Below are 24,921 nucleotides of genomic sequence, written 5' to 3'. Positions count from 1 at the left end.
TGGGGCCTATCATGGGGAGGGGGGAGGGGGGAGGAATTGCATTGGGGAGTTATACATGATATAAATGACTTGATGGGTGCTGACGAGTTGATGGGTGCAGCACACCAACATGGCACAAGTATACATATGTAACAAACCTGCACGTTATGCACATGTACCCTAGAACTTAAAGTATAATAAAAAAAAAAATATAGAGAAGAAAAAATGTTCTTAAATACTTATCAAATCAGAACTACATGTAGAGATCATTGAAAAAAAACTGCTATTCTTCTCAATCTTACATTATTGTCATATCAGTCTTCCAAAAACATGGTTTTGACTTCAATATCTTGTTAAACTTTTAATGGTACTCCACATATCTTACATAAACTTAATATAAACATCTTAACCTTGTAAAAATATACACATTACAGATATATCAAAATAATATACATCTGGTAACATTTACATTCACACTTAGTAAAAGTATGTTTCTAGAGATGCCAAAAAATATATGAAATTAATTATCAAACATGATTAAGCCATACTAAGCCTTTTCTCCTCATATGTAATCAATTTGTACAGCAAAAACATATTATTATTAACTTTCCTCTCCAAAAGATTATTCCAATAAATGCACAATTTCTTTTTATTATATTAATATTTCTTTATACATACCACACAAAGCTCAAATAAAATGATTCCAAGAGACCATACATCTGATTTGGGGCCAGAAGGCAATGGTTTTTTACTTGGCATGTGATCAGTGGTTTTGAAAATTCCCTGTGCAATTACCTCAGGGGCCAAGTATGAGGGATACCTGTAATGACACATTAAAATAATGAATAATTACAACAGGGAAAGAAGCAATAGTACATTTTTACAATCAGTGTGGTAAGATCTATGTAAAAGTCTCATGCAATTAAATTAACAACTGTTGCTAGAAAGCATTCTAAACTAACCATTATAATACAGACCTTCAATGTCAAGGAATCAAGAGTAAATATACACAAGTCTCAAACAGTTTTAAAACCCTCATGTTCCCCTCCAGCATTAACTTCTTTATTTGCTTTTCTGTGGTTTCCAAGTGTTTTTCCTTTCTGCTTATTGCCTATCTTCCCTTAATACTGAATTACTATTTAAAGTGCATTGTATCTCTTAAAAAAATATTTATTATTTTAGTAGTAAGAATGTTAATGCTATAAAAGATATAAATTGAAAAGTAAAACTCCTATTTCTATACCCCTGTCACCCTGACATATTTATGTATATATAACTTTGTCCACTCATCACCTCTGCCCCACACGGTAAAACACTATACCTATTGCTATGTACCCTTTTTCTACGTAAAGTATATTTTAGAGATTGTTCTTTAAAAACACAAGTATAGATTTTCTCATTCTTTTGAAAACTGCCAATAATTTCATTGATGCTCTTAATTTGACAAGACAAAAACATTTTGGAACTTCCATTCTTTTGCTATTACCAATAATGAGATGAATATATTATGACTATTACATATCCCAGAAGTATATGCATATGAATGACAGATATATTCTTAGAAGTGGCACTCCAAGATCATACGGTATGTGCATTTTAAATTTTGACTTATCACACCAAGTTGCCCTTTGGAGAGGTTATATCGATTTATATTGTCATAAGTAATACATGACAGTGCCTATTTCCTCACAACTTCACTGACATAAAAGGCTTTTGAAAACTGGTTTAGCAAATATTGAATAAATGCAAAACACTGCCTTTTAAATATGGATAAGGTATAAAGAAGAAAGCTTCAATGAACACCCATGTACCAAGAAGCAGTTTAAGTGAAGAACATAAAATTATCACTGAAAGTCCCTTTGTGCTTCTCCCTGATTGTATCTCCATTCCTGGTCCTCCAGAGGAGAAGATACCTGGAATTTTTGTGTTTGTCATTCTCCTCCATTTCCTGATGGTTTTACCATGTTTGTATCCCTAAAAAATGTACTGTTTAGTCAAGCATATCTCTGAATTTTATATAACACTGGAATTAGGATGACTGTATTCTTTTGCTTTTTCAATCAAGATTATCTATATTGTTGCATGAAGCTGTATCCATTAAATTCTTATTTCTACTATACGAATATATCATAATTTATACATTCAAATAGCAATGGCATTTAAGCTGTTTCCTGCTTTTTATTATTAATATTATGAACAACATTGCACAGAATGCCATATATGGTATACATCTGCAAAAGGTTCCCAATGTTAACAACCTAGAACCAAACTTCTAAGCCATAGGATATGTGCACTTTCTACTTCATTAAACAATGCCAAATGTTTTTCAAAAGGAGTTATACCAATCTATACACTTGCCAGCAGTGAATGACTGTTCCTATTGTTTTACTTCTTCACCAACACTTGATATTTGACAGACTTTTTAATGTTTAACAATCTGGTATATAAAATCTATTGTGGTTTTACTTTGCATTTCCCTGAAAATTAATTACACTGAGGCAAATGTTCATATGTTTATTAGTCATTTGGGTTTATTATTGTGTGATATGCCCATTCAAGTCTTTTGCTTATTTCTCTAGTTATTTTGGGGTCCCCAAGACCACTCTCATGTTTAAAAGTTCACTAGAAAGACTTACAAGACTTAGCAAGTAAGTGTACTCACAGCTAAGATTTATTACAGTGACACAGTAAGGGCATAGCTGAATCACAAGGGATAAAGACAGAGAGGGAGTCTCAAGGAACCTATATAGAGGCTTCCTTATGCTCTCTCCCTCCTATCAGGGATCACACAGAATACATTCTTCTTCCAGCAACAAAAATATAGCACCATGTATGTGATGTATCTTTAGTTTTCTTTTATTTTCTTGTTTTTTTTTTTTTGAACTTCTTTCCAATCTTGAAGAACAAATGTTATGTGATGTTTCTGGCCAGAGAAGCCCATTGAAAATCCAAGGATTTTATTTGGGACTTGTCACGCAGACACTCTCTGCCTGGCATGTACAAAAATTCAAGAACTCAAGAAGGAAAGCAAGTGTTCAGCATAAACCACTTTGGTTGTTTACAAGCACAGTAAACTAGCCTCAGCAGTTAGGGATCCATGGGAACATTTCTGCAATCCAAGTTTCAGGGCAACAGCCAAGGGCAAACATTGCTAGCAGGACTTAGTTTCTAAGGATAGCAGTCTTAGGCTTTCTATGATAATCTTTTACTGCACAGTTTTTCTTTAATTCCAGACACTAATGTCTTCTTCAGTAATTTTGACTCGAAATATTTTCTACCACTTTGTGGTTTTGTCTTTTCTTTCTCTTTATAGCATCTGTTTATGAATGAGAAGTTCTTATCTTTCAGTTGAATTAAACTTTTTTCCTTATACTTAATGATTTTGTCAAAATAATTTAATTTTCTCAAATTATTGAGAAAATTTGAGAAATTTTCTTTTATATTTAAGTTTCTTGATCCATCTAGAATTCATTTTTCATATGATGTCAAAATACAACTTATTTTCCTACATAAATAAGCAATTGAGCCCTGTTCCCTTTATTGAAACCTGTTTCTCCCCAACTAGTCTGTAGTGCCAGCTGTATACTAAATCAAATCTCCACACATACAGAGATTTGTTTCTTGGCTCCCTCATCTGTTCATTTGGTCAATTTGCCTAAGAGTATACTATTACACTATTTTAAGTAAAATATTTTCATATAAAATGTATTTTATTAAATAATTACTGATAATTGTTAAGACCTCTCAAAACATACATACCTTTTAGCTTCTCTTTGGGAAAATCTGGGCTCTTTGTGGGTGTTTGTTCTTCTCTATATACATTTTAAAACTACCTTGCCAAGTATTTTCTCTTTCACATACAGTTGAATTTTTATTGAAAATAGATAAGATATAAAGACAGGTTGTAGAGAACATCTTAACAATACTGACTCTAACAATCTATAAACATAGTATCTCCATATTTATTTATGTCTTCTTTAACGTCTCTCAAAAAGATTTATATTTTTTCCATAAAGGAACATATACTATCACGGGATTTTGTGGTGTCACTTTGTCAGGTGGAAACCTCTGTGGCCAGTGGTGCCTTTGCCTGAGTTTTGCTTGGACCCACTGGGCTCGTTCCATCCACTTGGACTGGCAGGCTGTGCTCAGCTTATGCTACTGGCCTGGATGCCATGCTGGCCAAGGGAGAGCCAGGCATGGAGTGGCAAGGGGTTATGAGTGAGTGTGGGGTCTGGTCACTGTGCACAGCCAGGCATACTGGCTGTGGCACAGCGGGCAGGTACAGGTGCTCACACAGGTGCTGGCTCCCTGCAAGGCTGTGGTTGGACCAGGTGTGTTGCAAGCAGCTTCCAAGGCTGGCACCAGGGAACATAGTTGTGCATGGAAACTTGGAGATGCCAGGAACTGCAGAGCCCCAAATAGAGTGTCACAGCCCTGGCTCAGAAAGCTCCTAGGTCTGGGATCCCCAAAGGGCTGCAGCTCCTCTCTCCTTCTGTCTTCTTTCCTTGCCACCTGCACCTGCATTGTGTCAGGCAAGGGGTTGTTTCAGCCCTGTTTGTTATAGCTGTTTTAGCTCTGCCATTTGGCAGGTCCCAAATTCTTGTCCTGCATCCGGGAATAAGGTACACGGACAAGTGGAGGGTGAGCAAGCTGAAGAGATTTATCCAGCTATAGAACACCTAAGGAGACCCACACTGGATAGCTTCTCCCCTCAGGTGGGGTGTCCCTATGAGTGTTCAGCCCTCAGCAGAGAGGAGACCCTGGGGTGGGTAGTTGCTCTCTGCAGCTGGCCATCCATTATCTGCTCAAGTCTGGCCGAGTCCAGGGTTGTTATGGTCCTCAGAGGGAAGAAGCGCACGTCCGTTGGTCCGTGGGCCGCCACGGGTGGGCCCAGAAAAAGCACCACAAGTTCCCACTCAGGTCCACGGGACTGGCAGCCCGTCTCCCAGGCTTCAGGCCCTCCCCGGCTTGAAGGCGGGGCTTCACCAGGGACCCGCCCCCTTCTACCCAGGAACCTATCTGACTCCTGTCGCTCTTCATGGTACCCAGGCTATTTGTGCCAAGAAGCGCCTGCAGGCCAGCGCTGAGCTGCCCTCAGCCCCTCTTCGGACTCCCTCCCTTGCCTGTTGGTGTCCAAAGTCCACAGGGGGTCAAGGCAGCAGGGGGCTGGAGTGTCAGTGCTGCCTCGAGTGTGCACACACCCAGCCGGGGTCCAACAGCACCTGGGCTTGGCCCCGACCTCCCTCCAAGATCAGAGTGGGTACAGGGAGCAGGGAGAGGTCAGGCAGTGGGAGCAGACATTTCTGAGCCTACAGCTGCACCTGGGAGAGCAGGGCTCCTGTCTGCTTTCAGCCCCCAAGAGCACAGGGAAGCCCAGGTCTGCAGCACCAACTTGGGCAGCTGCAGCTGTGCCCGGGAAGGTGGGGCTCCTGCCTGCTCCTGGCCCCCACAGGCTCCGTGAAGTGACAGTCCCAGCAGCACCTCCCCCACTGCAGCCAGCATCGTGGTAGTGCCCATTCCACACAGGCTGCCACTGCCATCAATACCTGATTTGATTCTATAAAGTACTCATTTTGCCTGTTCTATATCTTATAAAAGCTATACATGGTATGATGCTATACATGTTTGTTTTATATACTATATATTTCATGTACAAAAATTTAACCTCCCATCTCAATTATATACCTGAGGGCACTTGCATATCTTTTTATAAATCCTCTACAACTACCAATGAGACTTAAATAGAGGATATACTCAGTATAGTTTTGCTTAAAAAAAAAAAAATTCCTATCAAAAATGCCCATTAGGATGGCCTTACAAATGACAATTTAAAAAGCAGGTAGTAAATAAGAATTAGACATAGGAGCAATTGCTAAATTTGAATCCCAGTTCCTAGAAATAAAAGGAATAAGAACAGTTTTAGATGAGAGATGGAGTGAAATTTTGCCATACTTATTACATATGTGCATGCCCCTTCTTCATTTATTGTCAGATTTAGTCATAAGCACCCACGATCTAGATTTTAAAACCAGTTAGATTAAATTGTGTCCTCTTACAATGATGATTATAATCAAAATATAAATGTTTCATCTATGTAATGTATATTAAGTAGACATTCAAATATTATTTGTTTTTCTTCCTGTCTTTTCTATAACTTCCTCAAACTATCATTGCTAGTACTTATTTACTTTCAAAATACAAGTCAATTAAGTCAGAGAATGTGACTTAAATTCAAATGGGTAAATTTGGTTTTTAACTCCTTTTTCATTTTAATAGAATGATGATGTGATACCAGTATCTTCTTATGATTTGCTTGTGTATTTCTCTCATATACAAATTTGTATTGTGTTATTTTACCCTAAGATGATGATATTGCTCTTCTAAATGAATGTGTGATACCTCTAGAAACAGCTGAAGTCTAGTGGAAGCAGCACTATATTAGATGTTATAATACCTGTGTTCTAATTTCAGTTCTACCACATATTCTATATGTGATTTAGGTTTCTTCATCTGTAAAACTGGAATATTACTGCCTACCTCATAAAGGTGTAATAAATGTTAGTGAATCTATAAAGACATTTAATAAGAATAAAAAATTAATACAAATGCAATGGTGTACTTTTATCATCACCATAATATATCCAGAAGTCAGTGTTCATCTTTATTCCTGATTTCCAGCACATCTAACTGAAAATGATAATAATGAAAATCAAGCAAAACTATAGGTACATTGTTATATCAAAACTTCTGACAGGACAGAGCTAAACTTTGTTTCAAATATTTTAGTTTCCCTTTTAATCATAGGAAAATTATTAAAAAATAATAAGCTCTAGAATTATTTAATGTAGGTCATCTTTTTTCAACAACCTTCTCTTCTGTATCATAGCATTTTAACACTCAAAGACAATTACCAGAACTTTGCTGTGAGTATGACTGATGAGGTAAATAAAGTGGCTTTCATCATCTGTTTGATGTTTTAACAAGGTATTAAGCTACTGGCCAACTGAAATGAATGCCCGATTTCCAACTCTTTACGGTATTTTGAAACAGATGGTAACATTTTACTTTGTTGTTCCTTAATATTTGTCTTTTGAATCAACTGCAAGCTTCTTCTGGTGTAAATATTTTCTTTCATGCCTTAGCTGTTTGATCACTTTATTTTTCCTGGCTAATGTTTCACATTTTGCTCTTTGATATTTTCTGGTAAGACCCTTTGGGTCTAAGACTTCAAAGCAAGCCAGACCAAATGGTAACACAAGACCAATTCTATCCAAGCATTTTAAATTCAAGTGTAGCTCTTACTTGATATGCTTTAAGAAAAATCACCTCCTTTCTTCGATTCACCACTGAAACCTAAAGTACCTTTAAATAAAATAAAAAACTTAAAGTAATTTTAAGTTTTGGATTTCTTTCTTACACAAATTGATTTAGACAAAAGCAGCAGCAGCAATCATTTGTACTACAGCTACTTAAAAGTCACCTTGAAAGGCATTTATCATACGTGACAAAGGAGCTAGAGCCTCACTAAAAACTTACATTCAAATATAAGTTGAATAAAAAAAACCCTTTCATATTCGAAAGGGCTTTTTTGAACAAATAAGAAATTGTAGACTGTCTTTGCAAAATACCATTTTCATGCTTATGAAACAAGAATTGGTTTTTGCCTGTAAGTTTTCAACACACAAAACTGTAAGACTATGAATTTATGTACCTTAATAAGTAGTCCATCAAAACAGAAAATTCTCTCACTAAACAATGAGCTTCTTGAGGAGAGAAAGCTATCTTATTTATTTTGTAAAACAAACAGGCATAAGAGAAATTGCTCAATAAATGTTTCCTCACTGAATGAAGTTTCAGATTATTATCTATGTCTTAATAATAAGACACAGCCATAAACTTAACAAAAAAAGTTTAGTTAAGAAACCTATAATTTGAGTTATAAAGAAAAAAGGGCAAGTTATATATGAGGCTGGCTCTTAAAAAAATTATATTAAGTTTTTAAGTAACATTCTGTTTTAAAAACACACTCCATGACTTCATATCACAATTCTCAGTAACGGTGTGATAGAACTTATTTTAGGAAGCCCAAAGAGGAAAACACAAAGGGATACTATCAAAAACAGCCACACTACAATTGAAAAAAATACGATTAAGGTCTCTAGGTTAGATAATAATACTGCACCAAGTTTAGTTTCCTTGTTTTGACAACTGTTCTGAGGTCATGTAAAAAAACAAAGTCCTTCTTTTAGAAAATACAAATGAAAGTACTTAGAGGTAAAAGTGATATTACATACATTAATTACTTTTAAGTGATTATAAAAAACAATCATTATACACAAACACACATATATGCTTAGAGAAGAAAACAGAGAAAAAGCAAATGTAGTGAAATGTTAACATTTAGAGAAACTGATGAAGGGTATAGAGGAATTCTTTGTACTATTTTTGTAACTATTTTATCTAAAACAATCTCAACTTAAATCTTCAAAAAAGAAAATAATTCTGAAAATGTCTAAAAGCAGCCACACAAATATAACACAAAATCTGTATCAAAACATCTACTTGAATATACACGAAACAACCTTCCATTTCTTTTGTGGAGGGCAACATACATCTGCAATTCCACAACAGAAGTGATTAAATAAACCTTTCGGAACTTAAACACAGACTTTCAGGTATGGAATTTATCTCTATCTCTAATATCCACAATGACTCAACTTGAGTCTTCATATATAGTTGTATCTTAGAGAAAAGGGAATTAAACATAAAACTGAAATTGAAATTGAAAAAATGTGAGAGTGATGTTTTTCAGTCTCTTGATGCACACACATTATCATTAATTGAGAATCTAGTCATCCTTCTTGCCTTGAATTGATTTGATTCTGAATGAAATACAGATAATTAGGAAATATTATAATGTAAAGGATGTCAATACTGCTAGTCTCTCTGTCAATTCAATGAATGATCAACATCAAGGATCTATAGGATGCTGGGAAAAACTCATTGTCTACTCATTTTAAAAGTATATGGAAAATTAAGATGCATTAATTTTAAAAAAGCTGTTTTCATGTCAAAAAGGAATATCAAATATAATTAACAAAATATAAACATTATCAAAGATTACAAAATTTAAAAAGAAACTCAAAATAGAGGAAAACATATCCTTACCCTATTGGGAAATCAACATCATCACCATGAGCTGTCATGTGATAAAGTCCAAATTTAGCCAATTTAATATGTCCCTACAATAGTAAAGAGAAAAAACACTATCAAATATTTTATTATAATTGGCAAGGAAAATTATTATACATTTCATACCTAAAGAAACAATTATATAACAATATTTTATCAAAATACCACTACAGAAGATTTAAAAAAAACACAATTTTAAAAAAAACTATCTGCCAATAGTCTGCTTTAGACTCATTAAATATATATACATGCATATGTACACATATATATCTCAAAATGACAAATGGCGTTTCTTTAATATTTTTGCTGTTACATTGTCTAGTTATTTCACAAAACAAAGAGGCAAAAATGTTCTCATCTGTCTTGAAACTTTGGTTAGAATGGTTTATGGTAATTTTCACAGAGCAAATTTTTCTCCATGGAGTTGCAAGTCCATTTATATTTATAATTTAACTGTGAAATAGGAAAACTTAACTTGAGAATATCAGTTCAAAACTCATCAAGATTTTGGTGAATCTGCTAGATTTCCAATGATTTTTTATATTGTTTGAGAATAAAAATAACTATCATAAGTATAAGGCTCTTAATAAATGATAAATATAATTTCATATCTTTTACGTTTTTTCCCTTTTAATCTATAAGGCTTTAAAATATTAAGTTGATCTTAAAATTGGTTTGTCTTCTCACGAACATTATTTCCAAGCATTATAAAATATTTATATTTAAAAACAGCTTAGATTGATATGGCAATGATTCTTTACTGCCATAAATCTGAAATTAATGAGTACACTTTTCTGTGTTTGTGTTTGTGTGTTTGTTTTTTACAGACAGGGTCTCACTCTGTCACCCAGGCTGGAGTGCAGTGGTGTGATCATAGCTCACTGCAGCCTCAAACTCCTGGCTCAAGCAATGTTCTCATCTCAGCCTCCTAAGTACTGATTTGGGAAAAGAACCAGAGAACAAGGATAATCCTACTAATACAGCAAATAACGCCCATGAAAAAATTTCCTCCAATATGTTTTTATATATTCTATGAAAAGGAATAAAATTACAATTATTCCTGAAAATATACAACCTTGCTACCATAATTCTCTTTGAAGAGTTTACAAGCTTCTTCTTAATGCCCCGTAAGATTTCCAGTAGAGAAACAGCACTTCAATAGTAAAAGGAGGTAGGTATGAACAGCTGGTAAATAAGGAGATAAATAGAAGAGGAAAGAAGGCAGAAGAAAAACAGAGAAAACACAACGCAGTTGGTTTATATGAATAACATTCTAGCAAAAAGAGCCATTTTCTTAAAACGAAAATAAATTAAGAGGAGGAGTATATTGGGAAGCCACAAGGTTTTAGAAATAAGACTAAAATGAAAAGAAAACCATAAAGTTAGAAAATGAGTTTTGTGGGAAAAATAATCCATGTGAAAGATACACAGATTAAATAATTTAAGGATTCTTTTTTCAAAAACCACAATCACTTTCATATAGTCTTTTCATTATGAATATTCTTAAAACATATTCTGATTCTATTGTTCTTCTGATTGAGTAGCCCTGATCCCAGTTGCTTCCAATTTCAAACGATATACAAATATTTATTACATGATTTAACAATTACCTTTCGGTCCAACAGGATATTATGAGGAGACAATGCCCTGTGTACTATACCATGTTTGTTCATATACTGCAAGCCCTGAAGAACCTCAAATGCTATGCACAAAACCGTTGAACAGCTACAAAGAAAACAAAAAGTCAAAGTTCAATTACAAAGCAAATAAATAACTTATTTTAACAAGTGAGATGTGACCTACTGAAAATATTCAAAAAGTTTTATTTTTTATTGCTCCTCTTTTATTCTGAGAAAATAGAATCTATATATTTTCTAAAATATCTACTTCTACATATTTTAGATTTTCTGATTATAACAGAATTGATCTGACAAAGATCCTACAGTTTCCTAAAGGCTACTGTAATAGCAGTATTTGGTCCTTTCAGGAAAAGGCTTTAATCTTGATGGTGAGTGCAACTAACCTATAGTAGGTTGGCTTTGCCAAATTATCAGGTTAAGTTTCAGGTATATGGCAGAACTAAGTCACTAACAACTATTTTGCTCAATACAAAATACCTAAGCCCTTGAAAAAAGTAGTAACAATATATTTTATGGTATACAACACTAGCTTATTTTCCATATTCAACCTATAAAGCAACCTCTGGTCATTTATGATTTAGCAAACATTTCTCTTTAATTCTTATCCTATTATGTACAGACCATCCTTCACACAAATATCCTTCAGTTTTTCCCTCCTCTCTCTCACCATCCATCTCCCTAATGTTTTTTCCAATTTGCAAGTCTATTCATGTAAATTACCAGGAAACAGGCACTGTATTTGGTTAAATACTGCTACTTGGCAGTAGTATTTGGAACATGTTTTAATTTTTATCATTACATCTTTATAAAGTATGGATGTTCATTTGCAGACATTGGTGTCTGCATTAAAACTTGTTCCTGTCAACATTTCTTTTCTTTTTGAAAAGTTCAAATCTCAGAAAAGAGTATGACAAATGTAATACTCACATAGAAATTAACCTAGCTTTATTAATTATCCTCTAATGTTTTAATCAAAAATTGTTCATATGGAAAATTTCCCCATACCTACAATATTAACATTTTGGAATAGATTTTCCTTTCTATCCATTTTTTAAATTTTTCTAAAATTAAATTCGTGTTTGCAGATAGCCACTAAACGTAATTTTTAAAACCAATAGTAGAGCTAAAATGGAATCATAAAAAATATTCAATCCACAAACAGGCAGAATAAAAGGAAAACAGAACAGAACAAATAGAAAATGACTAATAGATTTTAATCCAGATATAGCAATAGTTATATCAAGTACAAATGGTCTCAACTCACCAATTAAGTCATAAGGATTGTCAGATCTGATAAGAATTTAAACTCAGCTATACTCAGTCTATGAGAAACCCACACTAAATAAAAGACATAGATTAAAAGTTAAAAAATGGACTAACAGATTGCCATGGGCTTGGGTGGGGGACAGGTGGACTACAAAAGAGTATGAGAAAATTTTGTGGCATGAGGGAACTGTTCTATCCTTGATTTTGATGACGGTTACATAACTTTGTTTATCAAACTCATTAAAGTTTACATTAAACAGGGTAAACATTAAGGTATTATACCTTAATAAACCTATTAAAGTTTACATTAAACAGGGTAAACATTAAGGTATTATACCTTAATAAACCTGACTTTAAAAAATACTAAATTGAATAAAATTTTACAAAATAATTGTTGCAACCTGATTCTCTCTCCTAAATTAAAACCAAAAGAAATAACCAGAGACAAAAGCTAAAATTTGCCTCTATGATCCTAGTTTGACTTTCCAGAAGGAATCAGCAGTTTTTGTTTTCAATCCTTCTGGTGGTTAGATTTTTACTTACTTACTAACTCTTCACTATGCAAGAGGATACAGTTGACATATTTTCATAACTTTTCTATTTTCTTCCTCAACTCCTTTTTATTAGTTACATTGTTTTACATTATCAAATTTTATTTTACATTATCAAATAATCATCAGCAGTTAGTTTTCGATTCTTCCGGTGGTTAGACTTTTACTTAATATAAGTAACTCTTCACTCTGCAAGAGGATACAGTTGACATATTTTCACAGCTTCCCCATTTTTCTTCCCCAATTCCTTATCTGCATTTGTTATATTGTTTTTAGACTATAAAATTATAAGTGGGATAAGGGAAACCTACACTCCTTGCTGGAAGGTGAAACAAATAAGTAAATAGATAACGTGCTGTGTAGTGATTAAAATGAAGAAAAAAATAAAGTAGGGAAGACAGATAATGTGTTCAGTGAAGGCCTCACTGAGAAGGTGACACTTACGTAGAAATCTAAAAGAAGTGAAAAAGACAGGTAGGTCTCTAGAAAATGTATGATTCGGGCAGAGGTCACAGCAAGCAACTCCTGAACTGGTATAAAGTCAGCAGCTCACAAAAGTGTATTCAGTGCATGCAGTAGAATGAGCAAAGAATAAAGTGACAGGAGATAAGCTCAGAGAGGTAGCTACGAGTCAGATGATGTAAGGCCCTTTAGGCCACTGTAAGACCTTTGGGCTTTTACTCTGAGAAAGATGGGAAGTGACTGGCACATTGCCATATGATAATAATGATTAATAAATATTTACTGTAGAACTAAGCACAGAAGGAAATACAAACCTAGTCCACTTAAACCCTAGCTGTCAACAGAAAATGTCTCAGTCATCAAGATTTAATGGATACCATAATTTTATAACTCTATTTATAAACATTATCATCAGCTACTATAATTTTATATATCATACTATTTTAAATTTATTCTTTGTTTAGCTATAAGACATCTTGAGAAATTGTTTCATAGAGGGAGTATGAATAGGATATTTTCATGCACAGCGCACCTGAAAATATCTTATTCTTGCCTTTAAACTTGGAAAGAATTACTCCATTGTCTTACAGCATTCTTTATTAATGGCGAGAAGGCTACTACTATCAGTCTGATTCCAACTTTGTTGTAGACATCCTGTTACTCTTTCCTGGGAAGTATTGAGGATTATTTTTACTTTATCCCTAGAGTTATAAAATTTCAGCCCAATATGTCTAATGTGGGTATGTTTGTGCCAGTCAGCATTAAGCATGCCTTTTTAATTTACAGACTCACATGTTCCATTAACACAGAAACATTAACAACGAAAATTCGATTTGTTACATCTTTCACTATTTACTCTTTTTTTCTCTAAGTTGAAACTCTTAGTAGGCAGATGATAACTGGAACTATTTTTTTTAATTTAATTTTTTGAGTACAGAGTAAGTATATATATTTATGAGGTACATGAGTTTGGATACAGGCATGAAATGAGTAATAATCACACCATGTAAAATGGGGTGTCCCTCCCCTCAAGTATTTATCCTTTGGGTTACAAAAAATTAAATTGTACTTTCAGTTATTTTAAGATGTACAATTATTATTGACTACAGTCATCCTGTTGTATTAACTTTCTATTTTAAGAGCATAGTCTTTAGTCCTATCTATTATATAACTTAATTCCAGTAGAGAGAGATCCAAAGAGTGGGAGAGAGATAGAGAGAGGGAGAGAGAGAAATCTAAACCATTAATTTCTAGGATTTCTATTATGTCCCCTAGCTGCTACTTGTCGATAGATACTGTTCTTTGGTTATGGATATATCATTCCTTTGAGTCTCTCTGAGAAGAATTAGAACTCTTTTAATTCTGGAAAAAAGAGTGTTATCTTCATTTCCTCTGTGGTGAGTACCACCTCTCCACCCCATCTCCAGGCTCTGTTTTTCTTGAACTATTTTTTTTTTTTTTTTTTTTCCCCCAAATATCTGGTAATCCAGTCCCTGGTTGTCAGTCATATTTTGAAGTAAAGGAGTAAGCTGATATTACCCATAATGTGTGTAAAAAAGAAGCAATGAGGGTTACTATTTATAAAGAATGCTATTTAAATTGACTGTAAACTATTCCTTTTTATCAAATAATTTCTCCCATATTAAAGTGCCATATCAATGAGTCTTAAACAAATAGGGAATGTGTGAAACAAGCATAATTCAGGATAAACAGAGTTTTCATAAACATCTTCAAAAAATTAACTGTATAAATGGCAATATCCCAAACTTAAAAAAAATTATTTGTAACTTATCAGTAGTTCTAGAGGCAAGGATTTTATGTAAAAGCACAATTACGTTGATAAATATGTGCACATGGAAGAAAACAAAATCTTCCCCCTTAAAAACAAAGAGAAACATTCCCTGAGATTAGCAAAATGTAAATCTAGTTTTATGAACTCATTTGGCTCTACAAGTCAATTTTAGAGTAGCTTCTCTTGTTCTTGTCTGTTTCTCACACAATTCACAAAAAACTGGTGCCATATGCAGCTGTGACACTAGAGGACCTCAGCTGCATACTACTTCAATATAGATGCCTTTCTCATGAAATTAAAGCCAAACCTTTAAAGTGATTTTCCCACTGAACAAGTTCTGAAACTACTGAACACATAGACTGCATTTTCTACTCTCTATACTGTGCTTTTGTTAATTGCGAGATATTAGACATTACACTTGCATGTCGAAAAGCACATTCATGTTAAAAATGAGCTGATGAACATGCATACCAAAATAATTTCTAAAAATTCAAACACATAAATGACATACCCTTTCGTAGCTATTACTTGAGAGTACATGTCAATTACAATCTGATTTGCTTTTCTGCCCTTTTATACTCTCAGAATTCAATTTTTTAATTTGCTTTAAAATGTAAGGTATAAAGAACAAAGTTATTTTATATCATGAGAAGAACGAATCAGTATTTGCAGAATTTTGTATACTTACTAGCTTTTAAAGTTATATTCTTTAATACTACCAATAACTTGGGTCATGAGATTTTTTAAGTAGCTAATGCAACAGCAAAGTAAAACTATCATATGCCTAGTAGTAGTTAACATGTTACAGTTTAATTGAACATGGACACTAAAAGAAAATTTAGGATTAAGAGAACTGGATTCACACAGTTAAATAAACAAGATACTGACAGGGGACAACAGGACTTTATCCTACACAATTCCCAAGGGAGAATCTTGTTTAATAGACAAACCCATCAGTAACCAAGAAAATGTAAAATTATACTTCAAATCAAAAAATATTCTACTTCTTTTGACATTTTTCAGTAACTATTGTTACTTCAGGGCCTGGGTGGCTAGCGTTTACATTCTCATCATTGTCCTGAACAACTGGACATTAAGAATCCCTAGTGATTATAAATACAGATAAGACCAAAGGTAGCTTTCAAAATAATATAATTGATAACTCCCAATAAAGCAAGATGACACTTGATGACATTTTCATTTATATTTAAACATATTAATGAGTGGCTATTTGTTTGTTACTGAATTTCTGGGCCCACAATTACCAAGAAAAAGAACTGATCTGCACTATCAACAAGCCTACAGTATACTTAGAAGGACAGATTTACAAACTGATAATTATAAGCAATTAACTAAGTAGATAAGAATTATTCATTCTTTCCTTTGTCTTCAAAGAAAATACAACATAAAATTTATTTACAACATTGTTGAGACCAAAAGAGACCTACAAAAGTCATAAATCTTGGAAAAGTAAGCTTAAAATCTAAAAGAAAAAAACACTATCATCACCACCACCACCACCATCAACAAAAAAGACGCTGACAGTTTCTAGGTTTGAGTCAACTTGGTTGTATTTGGATTTTCAACAGGGCTTAATAAATCTTCAAATCTATCAGTTGGTATAATCCCAGGTACATTTTTTATCCCTTTCCAGATATCTTTCAAAGGCAATTTACTGTTTATGATTAAATCATCCATAAATAATCTGTAGCTGTTGGTTAAAACATACTGAGGCCAAGATCATGGATTTAATTCCTATGCAGAATGGAAGACTTCATATGTTCACAGCCACAGGCTTTCATCTAACCCCAGCCAATACTCCCAAATACAGACAGTCTATCACAATGAGACACTGTTTAATCTATATTTACTTAAAACAGCCAAATTTTAAACTACTATCTCCTATACTTCTCTGTTCCTCATTCCTGAGGACCCATCTTTAAGCTCATCAAGACCTTGGGGTCCCTGTTCTCTAAGGCTCATCTATTACCCCAGCCAATCAGCCCCTTTTTGACATCCTTCTTTATTCAGACAGATATGGTTTGTCATTTCAATAATTTTTTGCAAAGATCCTTAATGGCTTCTCATCCAATGGCTCTCCCTTGTGGTAGAAATGAACTCCCTTTCTCGATTTCTGACAGTACACAGTTGGAGGGTTTCTTGATTTTATGGTAATTATTTCTATATAGGCTTGTCTTTCCCACTGTATCTTGAGTATGTATTAGCTTATTCAACTATGATTCCCTGTATCTATCAGTGTCTGTAATGTGCATGTTCAATAAGTATGTATTTAAAAAAGGTGTTAAAATACATGTATAAAATAATATCACACAATGGTACAACAGGGAAAGATAATTAAATTCTCTACCACTAATAGAATCACATCTCATGAGAGAATGTATAATCTTTTAGTCAGTCAAGAAAACACAAATTGCTCAAGTTCACCCAATGGCTATCCACAAAAAAATATTCATTTGTTGAAAATACAACTCTCCTAGTCTTTTATTTACTGAAAGAAACAGGAATAAATTAGGATATACTGGGTAACAGGAAAATCTTGTTAATATCTGTCTAAAACTGTAAATTAGACTAAATTGTTGAGAGAGATTACTACTGGCCTCAACCCATCAGCTCGTTTAGGTATCTGCAACATTTCCAAGAAGAGAGGTTACTCGAATTGCAAGAAATAGAGACCAGGAAAGAGAATGAGAGGTCAAGATTGCTGAGATAAATTTGGAAGTCATTCATGTATAAGTGATAACTAAAACCACACATACTATTTCCTCAGATCCATGATCCATGATATTTCTAAAGGCCACTCCACAAGCCAAAACACCCATACTGTCAGCTAACCAAGGGAGGAAACACATTTCTGCATTGTATGAGTTCAAGATGTTCTTTCACCTTATAAAACCTGATCATTCCCACAGAAATTTTCCTTTTGGTCTAAAACATTCCTTACTTGGTATCAGCCTGAGGTAAAAATGTTAAGAGAGAGGAAATGCAGATGAAATATATTAATGGTTAGCTACTGTGTAATTTAAGAAATGGAGAGGAAAAATAAAATGCTTACTAATGATTAATGTTCAGATAATATTACAAGTGTATAATTCTGTGTTATCTTCAAAGAAACTTTCCTTTATAACTTGACAAAACAGCTCAACTAGTATATAACTTTTAAAGACTCACTAGTTTATAATTCCACAATTTGGGGAGGGTGTTTCCAATGATGAGCTGGTGTCTTTGAGGCTTTTGACACTTATCACTTACTAAATTTTGATGTTTTGTAAAAAATACCACAATATTTAACAGAGTAAAAGGATGAAAATACAAGTTTCTGGAATTGAAAAAAGGAAATAACACATTTCAGTACTGGGCATACATGTTTTAGCCTGAAAGGACACCTATCCATGCTAAATTTAAGAATGTATTTGCCTCAGATTCAGATGTTTTGAAATGGAAATTGCATTGATAAACTACTACCTAAAGACTAGTAAGTCTAAAAAAAGTAATCAGTCCATCTGACTTTCAGTTGTGAGACTAGGCATATTTTACAATTTAGTTTTAACTCCAAAATAATCAAAATAGAATGCTGTAAGTCTGGAATGTATCTAATTCTCAATAGGATACAATAAATTGGGATATTAACTTTCCAACTTGAATACTAGATAACTTTTTTTCTCAGCAGAAAATTAACTTGGTAAGATCAAATACATATGGAAAACATAGTCTAGCGGTCTGAGGTTCAGACATTAAGCCAGGAGGCTCTGTCACTGATTTGTTATGCTTAGACAGTGTTCCAACTTCACCCTGCCTCCATCTGCAAATTTATAAGTAAAAAATGTAACATCAAACAGAAGCTAAATGGAGATCAATGAGCTATTGGCCCTGCACAGAATCTTCATCATCTTAAAAGCACAACAAAATAAACAAAAAGTCCAAGTCTCCCTCAAAAATCCCAGGGTTTTCTAAAACTATACAATATATTTTGTTACACCACATATATATATATATATCCTATAAATTAACAAAAATTGCAAATTGAGCTCTCCAACTATTCTCCTGACATAACTGAATCAGAAGAACATTTTTCTAACTGCTCTGTGAGAATAAAATCACCATTTGATATACAGGTCTGGAGGATCTCAAGGTTGGCTGCATATTTCTGCCCCATCAATGTTTTCTTCTCCCAAGCATTTTTTCCTATCCTTGCACAGAAACTTCAAAACCTCTTTTGTCATCATAGTCACTAATTCTGGCTGTGCAAACACACTAGGTAATACGTCCAACTCCCCATACCCTGGTAGCATTGGGGATGTTGGAAGACTGCAACTTTTCTCTAAGACAGAACTTATCATGGCATATAATGGGTCAAATCTGTACCCTGTATCATTCCAAAGTTGTTTTTTAAATTAAAATTAATGTATATATTGCCATGTGAAAAAACGAGAAGCAAATTTCTATTACTGTTCAGAATTTTGATTTGAGACCAATTCACATTTTTAAGTGGACCAATGTTTTAGATGACTAATTTATCACCCTACCCATCTCAAATAATGAATGGGAGAGGGCCTGAATAATATGGATTGCTTATTACAATGTCTGCAAGACAGCATATTGTAAACAAAAGTTTCAGCAAACTGAAATGTTCAGTTAAATAAGTATTGGTCTGTCTTAAGTAACTTATGACCAGTATGATTGCTGAAAAAATCCTATTTACCATGTTCCTTGTATTTGTCAGCAGTTGGGGTGACACAGTGATTATATTTAGATCAGAGAATCCAAAAATAGCGAAATTTTATTCTTAACTACTTCTTCTAGACTCCATAAGCTTCCCATGATTCATAAATAGGAAGGCAGACAAAGCAAAATAATATTTTAATAGCCAAAGCTTTATCTCCAAATTTTAATGTAGAATTCTGAGTTCTGCTTACCTATATAAATAAATACTTTTTCCTAAACCAGATCATCTTGAATTAATTAGTTCTGTCTGTTTCACCTAACCTTGAACTAGAATTTCAGTTCTCAATACTATGATACAAGGAAGATCATACCAATTATAGCAAGCTTCACAAAAAAGAGTAAGAAAAAGCTCTTATCCATATAATCCCATAATGACCCAAGAATACTGTGTAAAAATTGAAGAACAGTTATCTTTTACCAATTCACAAAAAATATAATATTAATATGGATTCTTAATTTTAGGTTTTCCTATGTGTGTTATTTTCTTGCGCAGTATCTGCAATCACTTATTTCAACCAGAATTTATAAGATGGTAGCTAATTTAGCTCAAATACTTTAAAACTTCTTAAGAATGGTGGCTCACACCTGTAATCCCAGCACTTTGGGAGGCCAAGGCGGACGGATCACCTGAGGTCAGGAGTTCCAGACCAGATCGACCAACATGGCGAAACCCCATCTCTACTAAAAATAGAAAAATTAACCATGTGTGGTGGTGGGCGCCTGTAATCCCAGCTACTTGGGAAGCTGAGGCAGGAGAATTGTTTGAACCCAGGAGGCGGAGGTTGCAGTGAGCTGATATTGCCCAACTGCACTCCAATCTGGGCAACAGAGCAAGACTTTGTCTCAAAAAAAAACAAAAAACAAAAAACAAAAAACCTGTTCTTAAGTTGTATAAGTCAGTATTTCATATTCTACAAAGAGCACATTGATTTCTAGGTTTCCCAACACTGGAAGAGTTTTAAGAACCTTTCACCAAAAGGAATGGTAAAGAATCACCTTAAGGACTCGTTAATATAGATATCACTGGGTTCCACTCCCTGCAATTCTGATACAGTATCTAGATGAGTCCCACAAATTTATATTTCTAATAAGTTCCCAGGTGATAATGACGATGAACCACACTTTGAGACCACTGTCCTAGAAGGTGAATATAAATGAACCTGTTTCACTTTCAGGTATACAGGAAGGTACAGTATAGAACAAAGATAATAGATTTCAGATTTAAACAGAACAAAGTTTAAACCCCTGGGCTTTTTCTAACTGTCACCTAACTTCTAAGTATCTTTCTTAATCTTTAAAATGAGGTAATAATAACCACTATTATAGCTATGTGATAAGTTTAAATATAACATGCTTATAGAGCCTGGCATAAAGTAGGTACTCAAATATTGGTTTCTTTCTGTGCTACATATATTTCTTAATGTGTGTACAGCCCCCATTATCCTTTCTCTTCCAAGAATAAGTTCACAGAAAGAAGTCATCAACTTAATTTCTCTTGATGCTGATGACAATTTTTTTTTTCAACTAAGAAAATATCTAGGCTTACTCAGCTCCAAAGTCATTGTTTATTTAATTATTATTATTATTATTTTTGGAGATAGAGTCTTGCTCTGTTGCCCAGGCTGGAGTGCAGCGGCGTGATCCTGGCTCACTGCAAGCTCCGCCTCCTGGGTTTATGCCATTCTCCTGCCTCAGCCTCTTGAATAGCTGGGACTACAGGCGCGTGCCACTACAACCGGCTATTTTTTTTTTTTTTTTTTTTAGTAGAGATGAGGCTTCACCGTGTTAGCCAGGATGGTCTCGATCTCCTGACCTCATGATCCACCCGCCTCGGCCTCCCACAGTGCTGGGATTACAGGCGTGAGCAACCTCGCCCAGCCTATTTAACTTTTAACTACAGTTAAAGGTATATTGCATATAGCAACGATGTAATGGAATATAAGCAAAGCAAACTAATCGCGTGAATAAGCACAGGGTAAAAGTTTAAAATGTAAATCCCAATTATGGATTCACTTCACTGAATAGTCTAGTAGGTCCCATTGAATGACCTGGTATTTCTACCTGCCTACAGTAACAGTTAAAATAACGGCAATGATAAAGATAACCATATCACAACTACTACTCTAAGTATAGCCCTTTAATAGGTCTATCAACCTTTTGTAATACACAGATTTTTAAGTCACAAACTTTGTGACTAAATTAAAGACTGCATCTGGATAAATGGATGAAAATTCAACCCTTGGCTTTACAATTATAACAACAAAATGTAAAAGGAATACAACTTAAGATGAAGTTCCTCTTGAAAAGATTTGATATTAACTGGGGTATCTAAATCTTAGACATAATAAATTTTTATATAAATCATATGAGATATATGCCTCACAGCAATGACTTTGAAACAACCAAATAAAACTTTTTTTCCTGCCCTCTTTTCTAAAGAAAATGAACTTTGTTTATAGGGGCAGCAAGTAGAACTGAAATCTAATAGAAAATCTTTTCTGCATTTGAAATAATATTTTTAGAGTATGCGTCTTTTGTTTATTTGCTGGTTAGCTTGTCTGAAAGGAGGCCCCCAAAAAGATTTGTGCACATCCTAACCCCTGGCACTCTGAATGTTACCTTACTTGCAAAAAGGGTGTTTTCATTTGAGAAAATCATCCTGGATTATCCAGGTAGGCTCAAAATCCAATGTTCAGTGTTCTTATAAAAGGGAGACACATAGATGAGAAGACACACAGAGAAGAAGGTGATGTAAAGACAGGGCAAAGATTGGAGTGATGTGGCCACAAGCCAAAGAAGCCAAGGAATGCCAACAGGCACCAGAAACTGGAAAAGGAACAGAAGGATTTTTACTGAAAGCCTCCAAGGGGGGTGTGGCCCTGCGAACACAGTAAGTTTTCTGAATTCTGGCCTCCAGAGCTGAGAGAGAATAAACTTCTGTTATTTTAAGCTATCTAATTTGTTGCAGTAGCCACAGAAAACTAATAAGATGTTCCAACTTTCTATCAGATGTTTGGTCTTTCGAAATAGCCCCCATCCTGAAGCTAGAGGCTTTCAAGTGTCACCTCATCAGAATACTCAGTTATGGCTTAAAGGAGCCATCATGAATAACAAGACAATCCTATTACTCAGGAAATTCCAAGAGTTTTTGAAGCTCTGGGCCAGGAACTTGGGGCAAAGAACAATACATTCTTGATTGTATTATATTAGGGAAATGCAAACAAAAACTACAATGAGATACTACTTCATACCCACTAGGATGTCTATAATCAAAAGACGAAAAATAACCAATGTTGGCAAGGATGTGAGGTAAATGGAATCTTTGTGCATTGCTGGTGATATAAAAGTGGGAGGGCTATTTTGGAAACAGTTTGTCAAAAGGTAAACATAGAATTACCATTTCACCTAGAAATTCCATTCATATATATATATATATATATATGAACTAAAAACAGGTATTCAATCAAATACATATGAATGTTCATGGCAAAATTAGTCATAACAGCCAAAAGGTAGAAACAATCCAAATCTCCATCAACCCATAAATGAATAAACAAACTATGGTACAGACATGCAGTAGAAAATTAGCAATAAAAACAAATGAAGTACTAATACATGCCATAACGGATGAACTTAAAAACTTTATGCTAAGTGAAAGAAGCTAAGCACAAAAAATCACATATTGTATAATTCCATTTATATGAAAAGGTCAGGGTAGGTAAATTCATAGAAGCAGAAAGTGGATTAGTGGTTTCCAGGGGTGGGGAGAGAGAATGGGAGGGACTGTTCATTCTCTTTTGGAGTGATGAAAATGCTCTGAAATTAGATAATGGTGATGGCTGTACAATCTTGTGAAGCGGCTCCTTAAGAGCCACTGAATTTTCCATTTCATAACCATGAATTTTTAACAGGTGAATTACATCTCAATTTTAAGAATTCAAAATCAGCTGAGCATGGTAGCACAGTCCTGTAATCTCAGTGCTTTGGGAGGTCAAGGTGAGAGGATAACTTGAGCCCAGGAATTCAAAACAAGCCTGGGCAACATAGCAAGAGTTCATCTCTAGCAAAAAGTTTTAAAGGAGGTGGGTGTGGTGGTATGTGTCTGTAGTGCCAGCTACTTGGGAGGGTGAGGCAGGATTGCTTGAACCCAGAAGTTAGAGGTTGCAGTGAGCTATGATCATACCTGGATGACAGAGCAGGACCCTGTCACACATACACATAAAAAAAGAATTCAAAATCAAAGCAATATACATATTCAATAAAGGAGAAAAATCATATCATAGTCTCAAAAGAGATTCAAAAATGCATTTAACAAAATTAAATATTTCTGATTTTAAAACCCTTAGCCAATTAGAAATATAACTCAATCTGATAAAAGGCATATATAAAAACCTTACAGCCAAGACCATACATAATAGTGAAATACGTAACATTTTTCCCTGAGGTAAAAAAACAGGAAATGTTGACCATCCAATATTTGTATTCAGTATTGCAGTGGAGGTCCTATCTAGTGAAATAAGTCAAGAACAAGAAATATAAAGCATAAAGGTTAAAAAAGAAGTTGTAAACATATCTATTCAACAATGATATGGCTGTTTATGTAGAAAATCCTAAGGAATCCACCAAAAAACTATTTCAACTAATAAGTAAATATAATTTAGCAAAGTTACAGAAAAAAAGGTCAATATAAAAAATTCACATATTTCTATATATTAGCAGCAAACAATTGGAAAATAAAACTAAATTTTACCTACAATCATATCAAAAACATAAGCTACTTAGGAAGAAATTTGAAATAAGTAAAGCAAGAACTCTGTATCATAAACTATAAAACACTGTTGAGAGAAATTAAGGAAGACTTAAAAATTTGGAGAGAAACAACATGTTAATCTAGTGGAAGACTCAATATTGTTAAGCTATCAGTTCTTTCCAAATTGATCCATACATGCAATGCAACCTCAATCAAGATGCCAACAGAAATTTTTAGAAATTGAGAAACTTACTATAAAATTTATATAAAAATACAAAGAACCAACAATAGCTAAAGCAATCTTGAAACAGAAGAACAAAATTGGAAAATCTATATTTAATGACTTGAAGATTTACTATAAAGCTATAATAATCAAGATGTTATGATGGTGGCATAGGAATAGAACAATAGGCCGGGCGCAGTGGCTCAAGCCTGTAATCCCAGCACTTTGGGAGGCCGAGACGGGCGGATCACGAGGTCAGGAGATCGAGACCATCCTGGCTAACCTGGTGAAACCCCGTCTCTACTAAAAATACAAAACTA

The 24,921-nt window shown here is 34.2% G+C and overlaps 1 protein-coding gene across 1 annotated transcript in view; it reads right to left on the bottom strand.

The window, feature by feature from the left end:
- The window catches only part of TBCK (TBC1 domain containing kinase), a 114,388-nt gene that overhangs the window by 59,165 nt on the left and 30,302 nt on the right, over positions 1 to 24,921 (bottom strand). Inside the window, exons 4-6 of the mRNA XM_017852588.1 lie at positions 10,785 to 10,899; positions 9,151 to 9,224; positions 658 to 799 (exon numbers count right to left, since the gene is read on the bottom strand). Of these exons, the coding sequence (XP_017708077.1) occupies positions 658 to 799; positions 9,151 to 9,224; positions 10,785 to 10,899 (331 nt within the window). The remainder of the gene's footprint in view (positions 1 to 657; positions 800 to 9,150; positions 9,225 to 10,784; positions 10,900 to 24,921) is intronic.

Source organism: Rhinopithecus bieti, unplaced genomic scaffold (genome assembly GCF_001698545.2).
Source record: "Rhinopithecus bieti isolate Rb0 unplaced genomic scaffold, ASM169854v2 scaffold_35305, whole genome shotgun sequence".
In the NCBI taxonomy this organism is placed as follows: domain Eukaryota; kingdom Metazoa; phylum Chordata; class Mammalia; order Primates; family Cercopithecidae; genus Rhinopithecus; species Rhinopithecus bieti.
Note: the sequence above shows the minus strand (reverse complement) of the source record. Positions and strands in the feature narration are given on the sequence as shown.